This window comes from Magnolia sinica, chromosome 7 (genome assembly GCF_029962835.1).
Source record: "Magnolia sinica isolate HGM2019 chromosome 7, MsV1, whole genome shotgun sequence".
Taxonomy (NCBI): Eukaryota; Viridiplantae; Streptophyta; class Magnoliopsida; order Magnoliales; family Magnoliaceae; genus Magnolia; species Magnolia sinica.
Window position 1 is genome coordinate 72446232 of NC_080579.1, and position 23154 is coordinate 72469385.

At 38.7% G+C, this 23154-nt stretch overlaps 1 protein-coding gene across 11 annotated transcripts in view; it reads left to right on the plus strand.

The window, feature by feature from the left end:
- The window catches only part of LOC131251438 (glutathione S-transferase DHAR3, chloroplastic-like), a 67727-nt gene that overhangs the window by 39201 nt on the left and 5372 nt on the right, over window positions 1–23154 (plus strand). For 2 of the 11 annotated variants that reach the window (XR_009173866.1, XR_009173865.1), the window contains exons 5-6: window positions 2285–2430; window positions 14852–15054. Coding sequence is in view for 4 of the 11 variants with exons in the window: in XM_058252127.1 (XP_058108110.1) it covers window positions 2285–2430; window positions 14852–14960 (255 nt within the window). In the remaining 7 variants the exon portion in view is untranslated. Of the gene's footprint in view, window positions 1–2284; window positions 2431–14851; window positions 15206–19251; window positions 19480–22294; window positions 22434–23154 lie in introns of those variants that run through there. The other 9 variants (XR_009173870.1, XR_009173869.1, XM_058252127.1 and 6 more) reach the window with 7 other exon arrangements.

Genomic DNA, 23154 nt, shown 5'->3' on the forward strand with positions numbered 1-23154 from the left:
TCTGGATATTAGAAGAATAATGAAGATTTTTCTGCATAGTTTGGAGTAGTTTTTGTAGTGTTTCTGCAGAAAATGAAGAAAAATAGGAAAAATCCAGATTTCAGTCATTCTGCTGTGATGCTTCTTTGAAGGAGTTTTGAGTAGATTTTCTCCAAGGGATAGGTGTGATTGATCAAGAGCAATGCAATTACCAGGAACAAGATTCATGAAGTGTCGTCAAGGTTTGGGGGTACTAGATGTCTTTTTTGAGAGATGGGTGCCGCAGTCTCTTATTTTTTGGGTATTGTTGCTGGCTTTTCTTTCTTCTTCATGATCTGATGTTGTGGAGCTGTAAAATGCCGTTTAAAATTGTGTTGATGGTGATTGCGATGTTGATGCTCTCGTCACAGTGCTTAGAAGGTTCAGTGCACACAAGGTGTTCAACGTTATGATTCACCCAACTCTACATGGGAGTTTCTCTACAAGTGGTGGATTTTTCCTTCTCAGCTCATCTTCTCTTATTCTATTAGGCTTGTTTGTGGTGTGATTGTCCATCCACCCTGTTGTTTGTTGTGAGTGTAGTTGCACATGATGCGCCCTCACCTTCTTTTTGTTCTCTTGAGTGTTGCACGTGATGCACACTCATATTTGTGAGAGAATGCTATTGACTTGATTGTATCGAGTTTTGTTATGGCCATGTATTTGAAGAGAAGATTCTACGGATGAAGGAAGCGCAAGCTTTAGTGTATATTCTACCATGTTGTGCTTGAGGGGGAGCTATGATCCATGCTCATTGCCTTCATTTTCTTTCTATGTATTCCAAGCTGGGCATGATCAATATGCATGCTCTAACTTGAGGGGGAGTGTAAAAATATATGTAATTTGTATGTGTGTGTGTATGTTTGTTTGTACCCCAGCAGAGCACTGTAAGTTTTCCTTCATACTAGTGTGTGTGCGCGCGCTCGCGCGTGATATGCTGTTGCCCTACCCGTTCCTCTCAGTTCTTCTCTTCCTCTCTTATCTTCTCTAGAATTCTTTTATTTTATTTTTCTACTAGACTAAGCTTATCCCACTTTTAATATAATAATAATATGGCCATTGTATTCGAGACTAAGAAAGTTTGAGCTTCCTTCGTAACACTCAGACCTCAACTTGAATTATTTCAGTCTGCAATCTTCTTTCGTTCTTCAATTTTGTGCCCCTTAACTTCTTCATTTTAGTCTCCAAAGTCGACATCCCCTTAACTACTTGAGTTTGAGCTTTAGGTGTATCACCTTTTTATTGTTTAACTTGAATATTCATTATACAAGCATTTTTGATATGTGATATGTCATATATCTAGGATAAAAAACCTAGTAATATGCTCTACTAGCATGATGACGAGTTTTCTTTACTTTGTCTTTGCCCCACTGCCAGTATAGTCAAAAGTTTTCCTTTGAAGAGTTATTTTGTGCAACTTCTAGACCTTTCTAATTTTACCATGGTCCATGCCCTAACGTGCCGGATGGTTTATTCTATTTTGAAGGGCAACTCTCAAGTATGATGATTTAAGGTTGCTTGCTACAGTCGATCTTATAAACATGTGAATCAAGAACCTGTGTTGTAGGTAGACATGGGAGTATCTAACCATAGTTTTCAATATTGGTATCAGCCAACATGGCCGTATCGTATCTTGGTTCTCTTCTTTGCCTTTGGGACAGTTACCAATCTTTAGATTTGCATTTTTCTTCTGAAATTATCTTTTTCCTACAACCTAATACTGTGCCATATATGCAATTCTACCCTTGGTTTTCATCACCAACTGTGCTCCTCTTATTTGCACCATCAGTCAACCCATAACCCATCATGACCCAAATTCTGAACTGAAATTCCCTATAAAATTTTCAATCAAGATGGTCTCCAATGCTTTTGAGAGGAATTCCCTAACCTTCAAACAATTAGAAGTTGCAATGACTTCAAACCTATACCCCCACTATTGAGGAGACTTCAGCAACTAAACCTGAGTTTATAGAACAAAGATTAAATGATAATAAATTAAAGGGCAATGGTCATAAAGTTTCCAACATTAAATCTCTGCAATAACCGGAGTTTTGGTAGCTGCAGGAGGAAAACATAGCATCTTTGAAAGATCATTGTTGCTTAACAGATGTTGGGTCTTCCTGCAATGTTTTTGCACTAAATTTTCTTCTATATACCTCTTCAAGCCATCTTTTTGGAAGCATAGACTATATGCTCAAAATTCTATTCTACAAAGACAAGGTGTACGGTATTTTTCACATTTCTTTAATTTTGTTGCTTGATTCAGGGCCCATTTATTAATGGTAAAGATATTTGTGCTGTAGACTTATCTCTTGGACCTAAGCTTTACCACTTAGAGATTGCTTTGGGTCACTACAAGAAATGGTCAATTCCAGAATCATTGCCATATGTGAGGTCTTATATGAAGGTAAGGTGTGTTGTAAAATTTCACTGTGTTTATGCATATTTTGAACTTCTTGTGGTAGTTTGAGTAGTTTGAGGATTACCTCTCATTTCATGCTACTCTCGTGGGTTATGAGTTACCGATCACCAAATTCTCATACAAAAGAAGATCACTTTAGTTTTTTATTTTTTTTATTTTTTATTTTTTTTATTTACTTTTGACAAGCATTTATTTATTCCTGTTAGTGTTTTTGGTTTAAAAATATGGAATTAGACGCAGGCAGTAACAGGTTCTGATTTGAACTTGATCATATTCTATCCAATGCTTCTTTTTAAAATTTAAAAATAAAATAAAATTGATCTTCTGCCATTAAATTGTTTTAGTAAACTACATAAAAAATAAACAGTAAAGAAAAAGCTACTCCAACCTAGTGGAAGACAATTACTGAATGTTTAATGCCTCCAGATTCAAACAACCAGTTCCATAGAAAATCTTGGTCATCTTTAGCATGAAAATAGTTGCATAGGATATGTGATTAATGCCATAAGGATAAAACTGTAAGACACTCGTACCATGCTAATCAATCAAGATTCACAAAGATTGTTGTTTACAAGAATCAGAGTTCACACCACGATTCAACTAACAAACACTAGTAAAAAATATACAAGTACAACGTAATATGAACAGTAATAATATATGGAGAGCTATCAGATTACCAAAATGGCATTGTGGTCCATAATATTACCACTTGTTAGAAAGTCCGAAAAGTGTTACATAGCTGTTGTATTTATTGATAAGCAACACAATCATAAAATTTATGTGGGAACTCTTTGCATCATTATGTTGGTTCTGCAACTGGTGCTTTCTGCCATTCCACTATATCAAGATCAGCAAAAGGTCCTACATGGTTGTCCTCCAGCTTCCTAGGCCTCTAACATCAGCATCATCTCCATCTCCTTTCACAATTGTCAAGATGCAATTCTTCTTGTTTTTTCCATGTTGATATCATTGCTCCTCTTGGTGGTGGTATGTTACGAAACTGATCATTTCCACCATCTTGGTTCTCTTCCCAATGAGAGGCTTATGGACAATCTCATCCCCTTTTAAAAACAATAGGAGAGGCTGATGTAGGTTAATTGGAATTGAACTTGGAGAATATACATACCAATTTGATGATTTAATGCTCCAATATTATGCCACAAACTTTGTCACTTGCAGCAGAGATGAAACAAAATAGAAGGGAAGGGAGAACAAAAATGTGGAATTACGCCACAAAGGAAACCCAATGGAGTTAGGGATCTAGAGGCATCACACAAGTGATTCTAAAAGAATCGCTTTCATAGGCTGGCATCCTGATGGGGACATCATGCGCACGCGCACGCGCACGCCCCCATCCTACACACGTACTCAAGGAGGAAGGCCCCACTATCGATCTGGATCGACGACGACATCTATGGAGGACCTCTTATTTAGGGGGTTGTGCTATGGAGCATTGGAGTGGACCCGATCATCATGTGGATTCCACCATTGGATCTCATGATCGTGGCCCACTACCCTGGATGATGTAGGATTTTGAGTTTTGGTTATTATCATTATTAGAAACATCATGAACGGTTTTGATTGCGTAGATTAGTTGTTATTTTTGTTACTTCATCTCTAAGTATTAGTGTGCGCACATGGCGCTGCTTTTGGGGTTTAAGGTTTTCTTATAAATAGGCAACCCCATGTAGGTATTTTTTCAATGAAGTTTATGAATAAAATTCTGCGTTTTTCTTCTTCTCTATCCCTCTGAGTTGAAGAAGCTAATTCGGTGAAAAACCCTCAATTCCTCGAAGGGTAACTACCGTGGCACGAAGCTACAACCATCCCAAATCGCCCCACCTCCTACTCCCTACTTCCATCATCTTCCACAGCCCTCCCAGCTTCAGATTCACCTTTTTTTGTGCCCAAGTTCTCCTCCATAGCTGATTTTCAGATTCTGGCCCACCAGAGGGGCTGAAACTTCGGCGGAGCACGCCGCACATACCGGGCGGCAGATCGACACGAAATTTGGTGTGAGAGTGGGCCTCCCCTAGCCGACCACACCCTAGGTGGCGCTTTCCAGTTCCATGGGACCCACACATGTGCGGACAAGGATCCACACACGTGTGCCTGGGCCAGGTAGCTGTCCACACGCGTGGATTGTCTCAGGTTCTGGATTTCTTCTATTTCTCTCCTCTCCCGCCTTCAAACCCCAACCCTAACCCTAGATAATTCCAAATTCCAAGTATTTCCAACTTTTGCAAACCCTAGATTTTCCTCCGAATTGAAACATGGTGAATATCTTGAATTGTGAATTGGGGAACAATCCTTTGCAAGATTGGATGAATCTTACACTCTTTTGGGCATTGTTTGGTTTATAATTTTATTTGATCCAGCCCTAAACTTATGTAGGCTTGGACCCCCGTAGATTCCCCTTGTTGAATGTTTGATCGTATGTGAGACGCGGAATTTTGTGATTATTTAAAATTGGTATGATCTAAAGCTTGAATGCATGTCATATTTAAGTTCATGTCCTACATCAAATTTGGTATTAGAGCTTAGGGTTTTCATGGGGGAATGCATTGCATGTTTAAGGTTTAGTCTATTCACGTCTATTTTACATCCAAGTCTCATCATATAGGGCTGTTTAGGACCCATCATTCACAACATGGACTGCTAAATTTTTTGTTAACAAACTATTTGGGCAGATATGTTGCTGGAATTTTAATAGCGTTGTGTAGTTTCCCTCATATAGAGTCCTATAGGATCATTTAGTCTCATTTAGATGCATATAGTGTATTAGAGGGTCTTTGAGTTGAGTCAGTAGTTGTATGCCCACACGTACTTGATGGGGACATCACGCGCACACGGACGCTCCCCCCCTTCACGCACGTACGCAAGGAGGGCCCCACCATCCATCTGGATCGATGACGACGTCCAAGGGGGACCCCTAGCTAGAGGACTGTGTTTTAGTTCATTGGAGTGGACCCGATTATCATGTGAATCCCACCATGAGTTCTCATGATCGTGGCCCACTATTCTAAATAATCTAGTACTTTGGGTTTTGCTTATTATTGTTATTAGGAAGATTATGGACGTTTAGATTGCTTTGATTAGTTATTTTTTATTACTTCGTCTCCAAGTAATAGGGTGCGCACATGTCGCTAGTTTTGAGGTATATGATTTTATTATAAATAGGCACCCATTGTGGTCTTTTTTTTTCTTATTGATGATTGGAATAAAATTTCTGCGTTTTTCTACTCCTTTCTAAGTTATGAAAACCTAATTGGGTGCGAAGCCCACCCTTCTTCGAAGGGCTACTACCGTGGTACGAAGCCACACCCATCCCGATTCGCCGCCATCTCCTACCATCCATATTCACCTTTTCCTACCGCCATCCAACCTTTAAATCCATTGGTATTTTGCAGCCAATCCTTCTCTACAGCAGATTTTCAGAATCTGACCCCGCAAGAGGGCTGAACTTCGGCGGAGCACCACGCGTGGACCGAAACTCGGATCGAGCTGAAACTTGGTGGTTGTGTGGCCCAGCCCTAGCCGACTATACCCAAGTTGGGGTTTTTTTGAGTTTGTGGGCCCCACACACGTGTGGATAGCCCTCAGCGCATGTGTGTCAGGCCTGGCCTGCTGTCCACACGTGCGGGTTGGTTTCAGGTTCATTCTCTCCTCTCTTTCACTCCTCTCTTACTTGATTTCCCTAACCCTAACCCTAGATTGTCTTAAATCTCAATTTTTATGCCTTTTTCTTCGACCTTAGGGTTCCATGAATTGAAACCTGTGAATCCCTTGGGTTTGGGAAATATTTTTGTGCATGTGTGGATGAATTTACTCTCCTTTGAGCATTGTTTGGTCTATAACTTTAATTGATCCAACCCTAGCATGTGTAGGCCTGGACCCGCATAGATTCCCCTTGATTGAGTGCTTGACTTTATGTGGGATGTGGAATTTTGTGTGATTGTTTTGAACTAGTATGATCTAAAGCCTGGAATCTCGCATATTATGTTTAAAATTTCTTGTCCTGCATTAGTACTGGTCGTGGTTTTGGCTTGCACCCTATACTAAACATGGAGCAATTGCAAGAGTCAATGAACAATATAACTCGACAGTTTAAGTCTTTGGGTAGGCGCTTGGGACAACGTATTAACCAACGCTTTGAACAACTTAATGTGTGCATTACCCAACTAGAGACCTTCGTCCGGGCAAACCCCACCATTGGGGAAGATGCTCAATCTCAAGCAGGTGGTCAGGAGGATAGACAAAGGAATGGAGGTTGCCAATGAATTAGTCATGGGTGCGCACCCGTGCACCCACCCCATGACGGGCATCATGATCACTATGATCCAGAAGTGAGACTCCTCCAAGGAGTTAGAGTAGATGCCCTTATGTTTGATGGCCACTTGGATCCTAAATCTTTTCTAGATTGGTTTTCGGATATGGACTACTATTTTGAGTGGTACAACATGTCGGATGCTCGTCGAGTCCGATTTGTTAAGATGAAGCTTGTGGGCTAAACAAAGCAGTTTTGGGCTATTGTGGAGCGAAAGAAAGAAAGGTCGAGGGAGCCCCTAATAGTCCATTGGGGAGAAATGAAAGAAACTCTTAAGGAAAAGTACCTCCCTTTCTCCTATCACTTGAGGTTGGTTGGAGAATGGCAGTCTCTTTAACAAGGTTCCATGAGTGTGGCTGAATACATTGAGAAGTTCGAAGAGTACTTGATTCGGTGTGAAGTTGATGAGGATCCCGTACTCGCTCTTGCTCGATTTAAGACGGGCCTCCGTTCTGACATTAGAAGAGTTGCTCGCCAAGGACAGACACTTTTGAACAGATGTATCAAGTAGTGTTGGAGGTCGAGCAATACCTTAAAACACCTATGGAAAGGCGGTTTGAGCCTCGCGATTTTGGCGCTAAGGCCAACCCTTTCGGGGCTAAGCCTACCACTGGATGTCAATACAAGCCTTCCAGTAGTGTTCAATCTAGGCCCAATGATAATAAGGGTAAAAGGAGTTGTCAGGTCTAGCTCGCGTAAAAGTGATGCGACTAGGTGTTTTAGATGTCAGGGGTTTGGTCACTTTGCCCACCAGTGTGGCATGAGAGAGGGCACCAAGGTGTTTCTTATTGATGGGCAAGTAGAAGTAGTGCATCCAGAAAGTGACGGTGAGAAGGAAGAATATGAGCCAGCAGAAACCCCTAGTGATGAGGAAGAGGGAGCACAAGAGTCTGCAACCCTTGTAGTTGTGCGTCGTGCCTTTGCACAAGCAAAGAATACCGACGATTGACGCCACAACATGACCCTCTATACTCATGCAAAATGTGGTGATGAGAGCTGCAAGATGATTGTGGATAGTGGTAGTTGTACCAACGTGGCATCAACTAGCAATGTGAACCGTTTGGGCTTGAACCTTGAAGCCTATCCTCAACCCTATAAAGTGTCTTGGGTTGATGAAACTTTCAGTCCAATCTCACACCGTTGTCTTGTTCTTATTCAGTTTGGATCATATAAAGCCACACTTTGGTGTGATGTTGTTCCTAGGAAGCCTATTGATCTTGTCCCTATGTCCTTGTCCCTGTCCCATAGGTCATCAGAGTCTGCAGAGTCCTTTGCATATCACATTCATTCATTGCATCAAAAAATCAGGTGAAAGATCAATACTAGTAATGAACATTACAAAATTTCTGCAACCTAACATAAACGATTCAAGGAATTCTATGTAGGGGACTCTGTGATGGTCCGCATCAGGCCAGAGCGGTACCCTCAAGGAACCGTTCATAAATTACATGCGCGTAGCGCTGAACCATTCAAAATTATAAAACGAAACGGTCTCAATGCGTATGTGGTAGTTCTTCCACCTTTCATGGGAATTAGTTCCACATTCAATGTTGAGGATCTAGTTGCATTTCAGGGGACCACTGATACATTGTCCAGCCTTGCACCAAACCATTTTGATTCCCCAGACCTTTCCATTGATTCATGGCCTCTTCCCGACCCATCTTCACAGCCTCTACCTCCCATGCACGCTCAGAGAGGAGATGGAGGATATTTTGGACCATCAGATAGTATCAACGTCGGACAGCGGATTTCAAAAGTTCCTGGTCAAGTGGAAGTCACGCTCAACTTTAGACAGTGCGTGACTCACTGAGGAGGAGCTTCAGAGACTTGATCCTAACATCTTGAAGCGGTTCAGGAGTTTTGTTTTTCCAGTGGCGAAATTGTTGCAGCCGGGGAGAGTTGATGGGGACATCATGCGCACACGCACGCCCCCCACCCTATGCACGTATTCAAGGAGGAGGAAGGCCCCACTATCGATCTGGATCGATGATGACATCTATGGAGGACCTCTTAGTTAGGGGGTTGTGCTATGAAGCATTGAAGTGGATCCGATCATCATGTGGATTCCATCATTGGATCTCATGATCGTGGCCCACTACCTTGGATGATCTAAGATTTTGAGTTTTGGTTATTATCATTATTAAAAACATCATGAACGGTTTTGATTGCGTAGATTAATTGTTATTTTTGTTACTTCATCTCTAAGTATTAGTGTGCGTACATGGCACGACTTTTGGGGTTTAGGGTTTTCTTTTAAATAAGCAGACCCATGTAGGTATTTTTTCAATGAAGTTTATAAATAAAATTCTGTGTTTTTCTTCTTCTCTATCCCTCTGAGTTGAAGAAGCTAATTGGGTACGAAACCCTCTATTCCTCGAAGGGCTAACTACCGTGGCGCGAAGCCACAACCATCACAAATCGTCCCACCTCCTACTCCCCATTTCTATCATCTTCCACAGCCCTCCCAGCTTTAGATTCACCTGTTTTTGTGCCCAAGTTCTCATCCACAAAAGATTTTCAGATTCTGGCCCACCAGATTGGCTGAAACTTCGGAGGAGCACCACGCACATACCGGGCGGCGGATTGACACGAAATTTGGTGTGAGAGTGGGCCTCCCCTGGCCGACCACACCCTAGGTGGCGCTTTCCAGTTCCGTGGGCCCCACACACATGCGGACAGGGATCCACGCACGTGCACTTGGGCTAGGTAGCTGTCCACACGTGTGAATCGTCTCAGGTTCTGGATTTCTTTTATTTCTCTCCTCTCTCGCCTTCAAACCCCAACCCTAACCCTAGATAATCTCAAATTCCAAGTATTTCCAACTTTTGCAAACCCTAGATTTTTCCCTGAATTGAAACATGGTGAATCTCTTGAATTGGAGAACAATCCTTTGCAAGATTGGATGAATCTTGTACTCTTTTGGGCATTGTTTGGTTTATAATTTTATTTGATCCAGCCTTAAACTTGTGTAGGCTTGGACCCCCGTAGATTCCCCTTATTGAATGTTTGATCGTATGTGGGACGTGGAATTTTGTGATTGTTTAAAAATGGTATGATCTAAAGCTTGAAATCTTGCATGTCACATTTAATTTCATGTCCTGCATCACATCCTTACTAGATGCTAACAAAAACTTTCAATAAATCAAATTCTAGTGTATCATTCATCATAACATCATATGTATGAATGGCTCTATTTTCTTTGTAGGCACGGATCTTCTCTAGATTATTCTACAAAGAAGTCTCTAGAACTTCATCTCTAATTATTTTGTGTCCCCCCTTTTTCTCTTTTTTCCTTTTCTCTCTCTTTTCTGTTTTTAGCTTTTAGTTTTTGTGGGAGTTTCCTCTCTTCTTTGTTGCCTTTTTCCTCTTTAATAAATTCTCATCTAAAAAAAAAAAAAGGATTCCTTAGAATTGACTGCAAAACTCATAAATTTAATTTTTTAACTATCTAATACTAATGGTAGATATATTAGAATGAATTTAATATCAAAATGTCTCACATGTGTAGGTGTTTACTAATTTTTTTTAAATTGACTAAAAGTAGTTCGAAAAAAAATACAAAAAAAAAAAAGAAGAAAGAAAATCAGTTGCATAATCTGTAAAATGTACATTCATATGTTCTAATTTGAATAATGCATCATATTTAACCATAACAACATATATATTAAAAAAAAGAAGAAGATATAAATACTTATTTTTGAAGATTTTTCAAAAAATGGTCCACCGATCTTTAATTCAACAAAATCCTTAAAATAACTTGTTTTGATCCTCAAATTCAATCTAAGAGTGGTCGAAATTTGTTGTAGAATAGTTTAGGAAAGAATTCGGAAGAGAAAAATGCTAAAAAAGTAAATAAATAAATAAATAAATAAATAAGAAGAAGAAGAAGAAGAAGAAAAAAGGAGAGAAATCCTAACTTAAAAAGATAAAAAAAACTAGCTGTTTATGACCGTTATGCGCTAACCGTCATGGGGTACTAATGACCATTATGGGGCGTAACGGCCGTTACGGTCCTCGTAATTGTCGATCCGAGTAAAAAATTGGGGGGTTACCGTTTCGACCCCTGTATCGCGTAACATATCGGCCGTTACCATTACATATTGGCCGTTACGGCTGATACGTAACCGATTTGGTGCACCTTGACATGCATGCATACTTATCAAATTCCATAGTCTCCATGGCCAAACTTGGTGATGCTATACTAATATGGTTGATACAAGGATTATTTGTAGTAGTGTTTTAAATAGTGAATAGTGTGTAGAATAGTGTTCACCCCTCCGAAGCGTGAGCGTAAGCTACATAATGTGTAGCATAAGCTATACATTACTTTTAGATTTTTAATCAAGGTTGTGCTTGTTGAAACAATTTATTTGTTATGTAGGGGTTTAGTTGTAAATATGCAAAGTAGAGTCTTATGTGTAATTTTATATTTATTAGGGTTATGTAATTTGTAAATAGGGGAAACCCTATATATAAACAGAAAAAGAAAAAGTGGTGGCTCATGTTTTGAGCTATCTTTCAACTTTTCCTCGTCTTTCATCTCTCTCTCGCTACAACTTCTGAAAAAACTACTTGGTATCAAAGTGGAAGGTCGCAACAAATATGCCTCGGTAATATATTATTCTCCCATGGGGAGCAAAGAAAATCAGGTCTGGCCCAGGGACCTGGAAATCAAGCCCGACCTATTTATGGTGTGAGTGTCCCTTCATCATTGTCAGTATGTTCTCATGCGGAGTTCCACCCCGCATGTGTGGGGGAGTGTTAGAGTGTTAAGGTCCCTTGATATACATTGATAGGCCATCCTACAGCTCAAGCTTTTAGAGAAAGTGGTTGTTTAACGGTGCTTGGTTGCACCAATTTCATGACATTCTGCTCCAAATTAGAGTGATTAATAATGAAATTTAACAAACTTTCATGATATTTGGTGCAACAAAAAAGTAATAGGGAAAGGCAATGATTAAGTATGAAGGTAAAGAAAGAGCAACAAAATTGATTTAATATTGTTGTATTATTTTAATAAAAGCATTGAAAAGATTAACTAATTTTTATTAAAAATAGAAAAATGTAACAAATCATTGAAAAACTTATTTGGTTTTGATGTTGTAGTGAAAAATTAACTTGTAATGTGAGCTACGTAGTGTGTAACATAGTGTATGTAGTAGCATGTAACGTATGCCAGTAACTTGAACTATTTTCATGAGCTACATAGCGTCAAGGCTAAGCTATGCTAAGTAGCGTAAGCTACACTCTACATAGCGTAGCTATTTAAAACACTTATCTGCAGTAACCACGACCACATTCCCCAATTGGTCATGAGACATAATGGCAGCATGTTTGGCTAGCTGCAATATTGTTCAGTATAGATATGGATGATACAACAACACAGATAATGAGGGCAAAATTGAGCAGGGTCAACAATCCTTTTGGTATTGACAAGGTAAAAGTAAAACACTTGGATTTATTCTTCAACACTTTTAAGGATAAAAATAGATGTTTATATATGCCTTTTACAATGGTGACATACCCATACTTGTATGTGTTTTACATTTTTATTTTTATGATTTGAATCATTCATAATCCAATTTTTTATATATAATTGTATTATCAATATATAATATCAATTTATGATATATATCAACACTATATAACAAAAAAATTAAAATTAAAATTAGCATCACAACTTATGGTAAGTTAACCTAACATATAGCATTCAGATTAAATGATGGTCCGATAAACCATTGAATGCATGGTTAGAAAAAAATAATAATAATAATTTTTGGATACCTTTTTTTTTTTTTTGGCTATATAAAAAAAAATTATGCTGGACATAGGCTGATATGGGCTTGATATTGATATATGATGTTGTATTGTATTATTTTTTAGCCGGTACGATGTGCCCCCACCGATACCAATATCCAGAACCAAGAATGCTTGGCCCCCTCTCTGGCTTTTATTAAGAACTAAAGAACGAGTGCATTGATGTTTGTCTCTCCATTCCAATGAGGCGTACAGTTATGCAAACAGTGCAAAAATTGTGTTGGTTCTTGACTAATACAACATTTAATTGTTCCTTCTTTGTGAATAGCAATGTTTTAAATAGTTACGCTATGTAGCGTGTGGCTTAGCCTTAACGCTACGTAACTCTTGAAAATAGCTTAAGTCGCGTGTAGCATACTCTACATGATAATTTGTGTACGTTATATGCTTTACATAGACTACACTACATGCCATGTAACTCACATTACAAGTTATTTTTCACTGCAACACTAAAGTAAATTAATTTTTTCAATGATTTGTTACATTTTTCTATTTTCAATAAAAATTAGTTAATTTTTTCAATCCTTTTAGTAAAATAATATAAGTAACAATATTAATCAATTTCTTTGCTCTTGCTTTACTTTCATATTTAATCACTGCCCTTTCCTATTACATTAGGTTGCACCAATATCATGAAATTTTGTTAAATTTCATTATTAATCAGTCTAATTTGGTGCAGAATATCATGAATTGGTGCAATCAAGCGCAACCTTGATTAAAAATCTAGAAGTAGCGTGTAGCATAAGCTACACGCTATGTAGCTTATGCCTCTCGCCTTAGAAGGGTGAACCCTACGCTACACTCTATTGGTTATTTAAAACATTGGTGAATAGATAGGGTCTTGAAGAGTCAAGGCCTGATTTCCATGCTATGGCATTGACTGGCATGCCCAATGAATGGCTTGGTTTGCATGCGTGCCATGCGGGCATCTGTTACAACATGGATGTGGCTTGGGCTGTACACATGTAGAATTAGCAAAGCCTCTGATGTCAGTCTGTATAAGTGGGTCCCTGGTACAGTGATGTTGATCATTGACCTTATTGGCCCCATTATTTATGTGGGATCAGTGTTTTAAGTATCAACGATATTGGCCGATATATCCCACGATATATCTTGTACCCACCTGTGCGATACGAAACGCATAAGTAGTGGGATATATCCCGCATGTTCGATCTAGTAAGCATTTTCGATTTTTTTTTTTTTTCATTTTTTCCCACCTATAAATCATGTTAAATCAGTGTCAAATTATTAAAAATCCATGATTTTTCATGTTTTGCAAGAATCATGGATTGAGAGCTTCGATTTTGAGATTTGGAGGAGATGCGTTGAGTTGTCGAAAAGTGAAAAAAATAAAAAATTTCCAATTTCTCGCAAATCGGTTGCAATCTTTGTATCCAAACATAAAATCAAACATGCATGTAACATGATCTAGTGATTCTTCTTTTGCTTTTTTGTGTTTCCACACGTCTTCTTACATTTATAAATTATATGAATAGACTTTGAATATACTTGTATCAATTCAATTAGACAACACAGAGATTAGGACCCCATACAAAGAAAACCTATTATGTGCACTTGTTTTTTGTAATGTTTTGATTTGTGTGTATTGATTTCTTTTTTAGCACTCATTGAAGTTTCATTGAATTTTCCCAATGTTTCCCCATGTTTCCAACAATAGTGATACATTATGCGATACAACCGATATATCCCATGCGATAACCAATACGTATCCGTATCCCTAGGGTGCGATACGTAACACAATACCGATATTTCGAACATTGTGTGGGATGCCCAAAATCTCCCAGATGAGAAGATTGAAACTTTCTGATCAGCAGCTTAAGTAAGCTATATATATATATATATAAATCAATACTGCAACAGTCTGGATACTGTAGAAGGCCAGATATTAGATGTGTAGCATCTGTCAATCTGGAAGAATTTGGGGCATCCCCATCTGCTGCCCATCGGACTGGCAGTTGGACTACTGAACAATGGGCCCTGCATGTATGGACTGGCGGCATCAAGATATCATTACATCTTTATGGATCAGGATCATATTGTTCTTTGGAGTTTCAATACCTGGTCAAGGGTTCGAATACCCATAGGTGGTGAAATCCCACTACGGCGTGAGTGTGTGTGCGTGTTTTTTTTTTTTTTTATAAAAAAGGATCATATTGTTCTTCATTCATGAATAACTAATGTAGGGATTATTTATTTATTTATTTTCAGCATATGGTTTTCTGACTGCCGATATCCACATTTGCCAGACAATTTTCTCGATGGATTCATTCATTAAAACAAGAGCGCTGCCTGAAGATGTCATTGCTGGGTGGCGTCCAAAAGTTATGGGTTAAAACTCGGTTGAATTTCAGCTAATCTCCCAAGCAAGAGCAGGTTACCTGTCTTCCTGGCCAAATGGTTACATGGATGAGAGTGACTTAGGCCACACTAATTTTCTACTTGGGTCTCGGTATGTATTTTCTATTGTAATTATGTGACTATTGAATCCACATTTTTTTCGTTGTTTGGCATGATCAATTTTCATCACTTGAAAGCAGGTGGCATCTCTCATATAATTCTATTGATAATTTCTGATTCCATAAGCTGGCATTAAATCCTCACCTTCTAATTCTTTAAATAACATTCTGGATCTTCTCATCTAGATCTGTTGATAGATCTACTGTTTCATCCACAATTTGTGTTTAGAATCAAATTATAGGTCTTCTCATGTAATTTTTCAAAAATCACAAGGTGATGATAAGTTGGCAAAATGATACTCAATAACAAAGAGTATCTTCCACTATTTCTAGGGAATTGCCACCTTCACCACCCTAATTGATAGTGGCACTGGCACCTGTTCTTTCTACTTATGGTAATAATAGTTCAACATTGTTCTATGGTATTAACGCCAGTGGGTCCTTGTGACAAGGTTCAAGCATCCCTCGAAGACAAACATGGTGTCGTGTTGTTGTTACAATGACCTTGGTGTGTCCTTGTGAGAAGGTTACCCCATCTGGAGCGAGCTAACTGCTCTGAAGTACATGGCATTGAATATACCAGGTGGAGCTGAATCAAGATTCTTGATAATGTATAGCATTTGCTGGAGAGAATATGAATTCATGTCCTTCTGGTGCATCCCTGTGAGAAGGTACCACCTGAAGTGGGCAATTGTATGGACCATAACCCTGGTAGTGCATGACACAACCTGTTGAAGTGCTATCCAGTAGGACCAATGTTTTAAATAGAGAATAGCGTGTGGCATAGCGTTAACCCCTCTAAAGCATGAGGCTTACGCTACATAGCGTGTAGCTTACGCTGCATGCTACTTTGAGATTTTTAATCAAGGTTGAGCTTGGTTGCACCAATTTCATGATATTCTGCACCAAATTAGACTGATAAATAATTAAATTTAACAACATTTCATGATATTTGGTGCAACCAAACACAAACTAAAATAATAGTAAAGGGCAATGATATCTTTCAAAAAAAAATAATAGTAATGGGCAATGATTAAGTATAAAGGTAAAGAAAGAGCATGAAACCAATTTAATACTGTTACTCATATTATTTTACTAAAATCATTAAAAAGATTATCTAATATTTATTAAAAATAGGAAATGCAACAAATCATTGAAGACAATCATTGATTTTAATGTTGTAATGAAAAATAACTTGCAATGTGAGCTATATAGCATGTAACGTAGTCTATGTAGCACGTAGCTTATGCAAATTATCATGTAGCATAGGCTACATATAGCTTAAGCTATTTTCATGAGCTACGTGGCATTAAGGCTAAGCTACGTAGCGTATCTATTTAAAACACTGAGTAGGACTAGAGGAGCTCCTATGTTGGTCAAGTGTGAATGTAGAGCCATGTCGGAAGGCTGTTGTGTCATAGTGACACCTCTATGAGAGAGACCATGGTGTGGTAGTGCCATGATGAGGAAGAAGGCTAATCCATGTCCTGACGCTGTGGTAGTGTGTGATGTTACTTATATGAAGGTTTGATCAATGCCTACTGTCATATGGTGAGTAGAGGCTTTATTAGTGTGTGGCACATAGGTGTAGCGCGATCTATCTAGAGACTACTGAAGGAGAGTGTAAACTTGGGTCCCAAAAGCATTGTAGTGTTTGAAGCCAGCGTTTGCAGTATCGATAATATCAGCCAATATTATTGATATCACATGTCAGTGGATACGAAATCCGTAGGGAGTAACACTAGAAATGCTCGATTCCTATGTATCGGCGATAAGATCGCATTGTATTGCTATGCATCACAAAGTATCAATGATATCTTGCGATATCGTGAGATATCGTTGCTTTTTTCTAAAGGATATTTCTAAGTATTGATGAGTTGACGCTTTCCAGGAAACACATGCCACCCTCCTAAAAACCCTTAAAATCCAATTTGTTCCCCATTTTTCTTCAGATTTCTCTTCTAAGTTGTTAGTGGGTGGATTTTGGTCCATCCTTTGCTTGGATTTGGGAGAAAAACCAATATAGGAAACGGTGGTTATAGAATGCTCACCATTAAAAATTTCTTTGGGTCCACTGTAATGTTTATTTTTCATCTAATCTATTAATTGGGTCACATTGACGTGGATGAAGGGAAAACACACATGTCAGCTTGATTTAAAACTTTTGTAGCCCCCAATAAATTTTTAATGGAGGACGTTTAATTATTGTTGTTTCTTATGGTGCAGTCCACCTGAGCTTTGGATGTGCCTCATTTTTGGGGTCATGCCCTAAAATTATTTGGCAAAATGGATGGACGGTGTGGATATAAGACATTCATCACGGGTGGGCCCAAAAAACTTTGACACGTGCTACACTTCACAATCTGAGTCCCGCCTAATTCGGGCCCTTAAATTGTACACTAGACATATATTAAGTTAAAATTTACCAATTAAATTATGGACTGCAATTGCTAACTCACAATGCCAGAATCAAATTGTTTGAATAGTTTTAATTGTTAATTTGTGGACTTTTATTTTTTAAAATAAGGCCTTTTGATTTTTATTTTTTTTTCATGATTCATTATCCAATAAATGTCCACCAATTCATAAGTGGGATAATGGCAATAAATTGCATGAATTTGAGGCTGACTTGGAGCATAGATTGGTCCTCCAAGTCAGCCCCAAATTGGCAATGCCATCTATCTGAATTTAATTTAATTTTTTTTAAAGAACTATTAGGAGAAATGATGTCAAGTTGTTAAGTATATAAATTAGATATTTAGAAAATTAAATATATGAATTTTGTAGTCAAATTCAGGTTACTTGGTTTAAAAGTTAATCAGACAGTTCGATACAATTTCTCACCAAAGAGTGGACCGTTACACCACCATAAACATGTTCCAATTTATAAATGAATGCACATTTGGAATGCTTAGAATATTCCGGATTTAATCCATATTTTTTTGGCAAAAAAAAAAAAAAAACAATTGCACCATTACGCCTCCGTATCACCGTTACACCCCTGTATCCGTATCGAACCGATACCAATACGGGACACCTTGCTCAAGAACTTGAACAGATTTGGAAATCTAGTATGGGTAAGCCTTTTAAGGATAATAGGGGATTTGAACTCGATAGTCACATCTTTTCCTCTACCCCTTCGGTAATCCAAAGGGACTCGTCTACTTCGGGAAGTAGCTCGAGAGCCTCTCTTCTGTGCCATGCTTGTGGAGATATTAGGCACTTTAGATTTGAATGTTTAATATAAAAAAGGGCCTCATCCACCTCGGTCACTAACCAAATTGGTAAAAATTTCATTACTGAGAAATTGACACGCTAATGGAGAAGCATCCCTAAAGGATCTCCGAATAAGAAGAAAGAGTTTCCAACCCTTCCTAAAAAGAATGACTGGATGAAGGTATTGCTGCAACTAAATGGCGGCTTAATGAAAAGACGAAAATGCTAATCGAGGGCAATATTAATCAGGTTAGGACTCACATAGTTAAATCACCTACTGAATATAGATCTCCAACTAGGAATTCACCTAAGGAAGATGAATATATGAAAATCATTCCCCTTCTCGAACATAGTTCAGGTCGTAGGAAATTCACACCCAAGTGGGTTGTAAAGAGAGATAGGTGACCTTAGAAGGTCTATGAGGGCTAATTGTTAAATATGAGGATTTCCACCTCAATCTTGTGCTCTATAGTTAAATATGAGGATTCAAGCCTCATCGTTGAGCATCAATGGAAAATTAGCGAATTTTAGCCTCATATGTTAGCTTATAGTTAAATTTGAGCATTTCAGCTGCATTTTGAGCATATAGGAAAATCTGAGGATTCAAGCCTCATTTCGTGCTTAATCGGTATATTCAAGAATTATAACCTCATTTATGTTTTATAGTTATAGCTTTAAAGTTACTTAATTTTAAGTATCACATGTTTATTGTTAGACTATCATATTGATCATTTATATTTTGATTGGTATATTTCTTGAATGACCATAATAAGCATACTCCATGTATTTAATGTTGATATGCACCATTTAATCCATTGTTAGTATGTGTTTATAGTAATATGTATGACTTATAAAGTTTCTTTCCATTTTATGTTTTTATTGCTATATTTATTGAATTAACTCTTTGTCAAATACTGACAAAAAGGGGAAGAAATATTAAATCCCACCAAAATAGTTAAAATTCTATTTTGCAGGATTTGCTTGGTCTATGTAGGGAATTGATGAAGATAGGGTGAGCATTGCTAGTCTACATGTCTTGTTTGTATCGAGTTGTAAATCATTGTAATTGGACTTGTAATATTTTTGTCGCTTTGGTTTGTCATTGGTATGGAACTATGACATGGTCTAGTTTAAGATTTTGCTATGTAATTGACAAAAGAGGGAGATTGTTAGTGCACTTATTTGTGCACCTTATTTATCAATCACATGGGTTCGTGTGTCAGGGAGTCGGTTGAGCCCTTGAAAGCTGAAGACCGAAGACACGAGGACATGGAAAATCAAGGAGCGAAGAACAAGTAAATGAGGTGTCTTGGTGACCCTAACTTTGAACCAAAACAACCCTTGAACCTCTAGATGATCATGACCTAATAGGTGAACCTTGTTTGATCATTCATTAGCCTTAGAAACTCCATTTGAACATGCTTAGATAGACTATAGATGTCCCGACCTGTTGTTAAATCAAACTGCCCAAAAACAGTAGACTCATAAGTGCCATTAATCGATTAGTCTCAAGTGATTGAACATGGCTCAAATTGTCCAATAAGCTTTTGGAAAAATGTTGGATTTATAGTGATCGAGCGATGCAATCGAAGGAGAGTTTGATTGATTGAACCGGCCAATTTCTGCCACCTTATATATATATATATATATATATATATATATATTTACAGTTGGAACTTGATTCCTATATATAGGGCATTCGATATTTGGGCTTTCAGAGGGGTTTTTAGTGCAAACAAATGCTAGGTGTTTGCCCACCCATACCACATCCTATACATCAATCTAAAGAATTTTATACCAATCGATGATGTGGAAGAACTCTTACATTTATAGAGATTAGACACTATGCATATAGTCAAATCCTTGTCTAAACTCTTTAGAAGACCCTTCTAGGTGAATCCCCTAGGATTATAACATTCCTAGAGTTGTAGGAGATTCACCCAACCTCCATTGCCTTGGTTACCTCATTGGCACATCATATGAGAGGCAAACGACCGTAGGAGCTGAAGCATTGGCATCAACGATCGGGGAAGTAATTGAGGAGTGGATTCAAGCACGAGAGAGCTTTGAAGAAGTAGCTCAAGTATGGTGCTACAAAAGAGGCTCAATCCGGCAAGTAAGTTGTCAATTGTAAGAGTTCATTGACACTCCTTCCCTGTGTAGGATTAAGGGTGTCTAGGCTTGGGCTTGAAAAGTCAGAATTTTAAATAGGCTCGACCCAAACAGTTAAAAATCCTGGCCGAGACCTACCCTAGGCTCAACTCGGCTCATTGACAAGCCTATGTAGGATTGAGTGTTGAGTTTATAACTCAAATTCGCGTACATTCTTGTGTAGGACCATATCGCCACCGACATGGGTGGGTGCATGTTTAAGTTGTTGTATAGGTCATCGACATGGGTGTGTACATGGTAAGTCCTTGTGTAGGCCACCGACACGGGTTAGTACATGGGTAAGTCCTTGTGTAGGCCTTCGATGAGAGTGTACACTTGTATATGTTAGAGGTGAACCTGATTTAAAACATCCAATTGTGAATATCGGTATCCTCGAGGAGAGTGCGTTCGCCGGGAGTAGAGTAGGGAAACCGAACCACTATACGTGCTTGCGTTTGCGATTGTGAATTGTGTACATTCTATTCTTGCTTATGTGTTTGATTAAGTTTTATCATTTGAATGCTTGAATTGGATTGTATGCTAGGCACTTATAATGCACACACAAGCTCACTATCAATTATAGACTAGTTGCTTCACTGGCATATCAAATGTAGTCTATGTTATTGGACCCACTTTGGCTTGGAAGTCTTGGGGTTAATCGCCTTACTTTAATTTGAGTAGGCAATTGTGTTTTGAATTCGCATAATTTTTATTTGATCCTAATCACTCCCTCTCTAGGACTTGGCGATTCATCCCTTAACTCTGCCAAGCTTCTACACTTGTAGCCCGTGGGCCCAACACACGCAATTTTGAGGGGGATGTGAGGAAGGTGTGGAAGTTTATAGCTAAGTTTTTTAGTTACGATCAAAATCCTGTGAATGCGGCATGATAAGTGAAGTGCAGTGTGGGGGTGAGGGTGTGTAGTCGCCCATGCCCCGTGAGATCGTGGAGAAGTATTTTGATGATGAGTATGCAGAGATGAAGACTTATGTGGATTCACATAGGCAGTCATGGGAGATGTACGACTACATCGTTATGTGTGATGGTTGGACCGGATTGACGAGCATGTCGGTAATAAATTTTATGGTCTACCGTAGGGGATGGGCAGTGTTCTTAAAGTCTGTAAATGTCAGTAATAAAATTAAAAACACAGACTACATTCACAAACTAATGCACATTGTCATGGAAGATGCTGGGAGGAAGACCATTGTGCAGTTTGGTACAGACAATGGGAGTGCATTTGTCAAGGCAATGAATGATATAATGGACAAGCAACTGACGCACGACTCATCACAGCCTTCATATACAATTACACATGCTTATAATCCGCAATACACAAGAGGTGTGGTGGTGATATAGTGTACTCCGGGGTGACACCGTTCGCCACAGATTATATCACCTTGAATAGCTTCTTCCAACACAGGCAGAGGTTACGAGAACCCCTACTACGAGAGCTTTTTAGCTTTCGAGAATGTGCATATTGGAATAAGAGTGGGAAGAGAGTAGCCTGAAGAATCGAAGAGCTTGTGTTGAATAAAGCGTTTTAGGAGCGCGTACGCAATGTAGTGCCTATTTTGGAGCCATTTATGTTGTGTTGAAGGTAGTCGACAACAATATAGATCCGTCGATAAGGTTGTTGTATGTGTCCGCAGCTAAATAAAGTTATTCGATTTGAAGCCCCCAAGGCATATAAGTGGGTGCATGCAATAATTGACGAACATTGGAAAATGATACTTTTTCACCCACTTCATCAGGCTGTTAAGTTGTTATTGATTTAGTTTTTCGTCTATATGCTTCAGTACTTTGCTAGTTCTCATATCATATATTCTTATTTTGTACCGATATGTAAATATTTGAATCATGAAGGGTTTCAACCTATTTCCTAAATCTCACATACCACTATAGCTGGAGACTTTACCAAGATAATTCATTGAAGAGGATTGTTCATGAGGTGTACTATCACTTATTCCTCCATTGTTCGGGGAAAGGCACCTTCAGTAATGAGGTAAATATGTTTCACACTTACATTCTCCATATCTTCATCTCAACCATTCCATACTGATGCAGGACATGAAATTTAAATATGATATGCAAGATTTCAGGCTTAGATCATACCAATTCAGAAACAATTACACAAATTCCACATCCCGCATGAAAATCCAAACATTCAATTAAAGGGGAATCTATGCGGGTCTAGGCCTACACAGGCTAGGATTGGACCGATAAAAATTATAAGCCAAACGATCTCAAAGGGAAATAGAAATCAACCACTCATGCATAACAAACTGTCCCTAATATAAGGGATTACTCAATCTCAATTCAAGGAACCCTAGGGTGAAAAAAAAGGGCAAATAAATTATGGCTAATGCAAACTAAGGCTAGGGTTTAGGAAATAGGAATGAAAAGAGAAAAACCAGAGGAAAAACTGACCCGGAGAAAGCTCCTGTGCGCAGATGGTGACCCGAGGTTGATGCACGTGCGCCGGTGGGCTGGCTGCACGTGTGATGGAAGCCTGCCTCCCCAAAGTGGCACCTAGGCCTTGGTCGGATAGGGGAGACCTCCAATCCCTCCAAGTTTGACAACGATCTGACGTAAGGTCAAGGCGTAGTGCTCCGCCGAAGTTTCAGCCCTCCTACAGTTCCAAATTCTGGAAACTGGCTGTATGGGAATGAATAGTTGCAAAAGCTGGGAAATTGAAAGCAATAATGATAATAGAATATGAGATA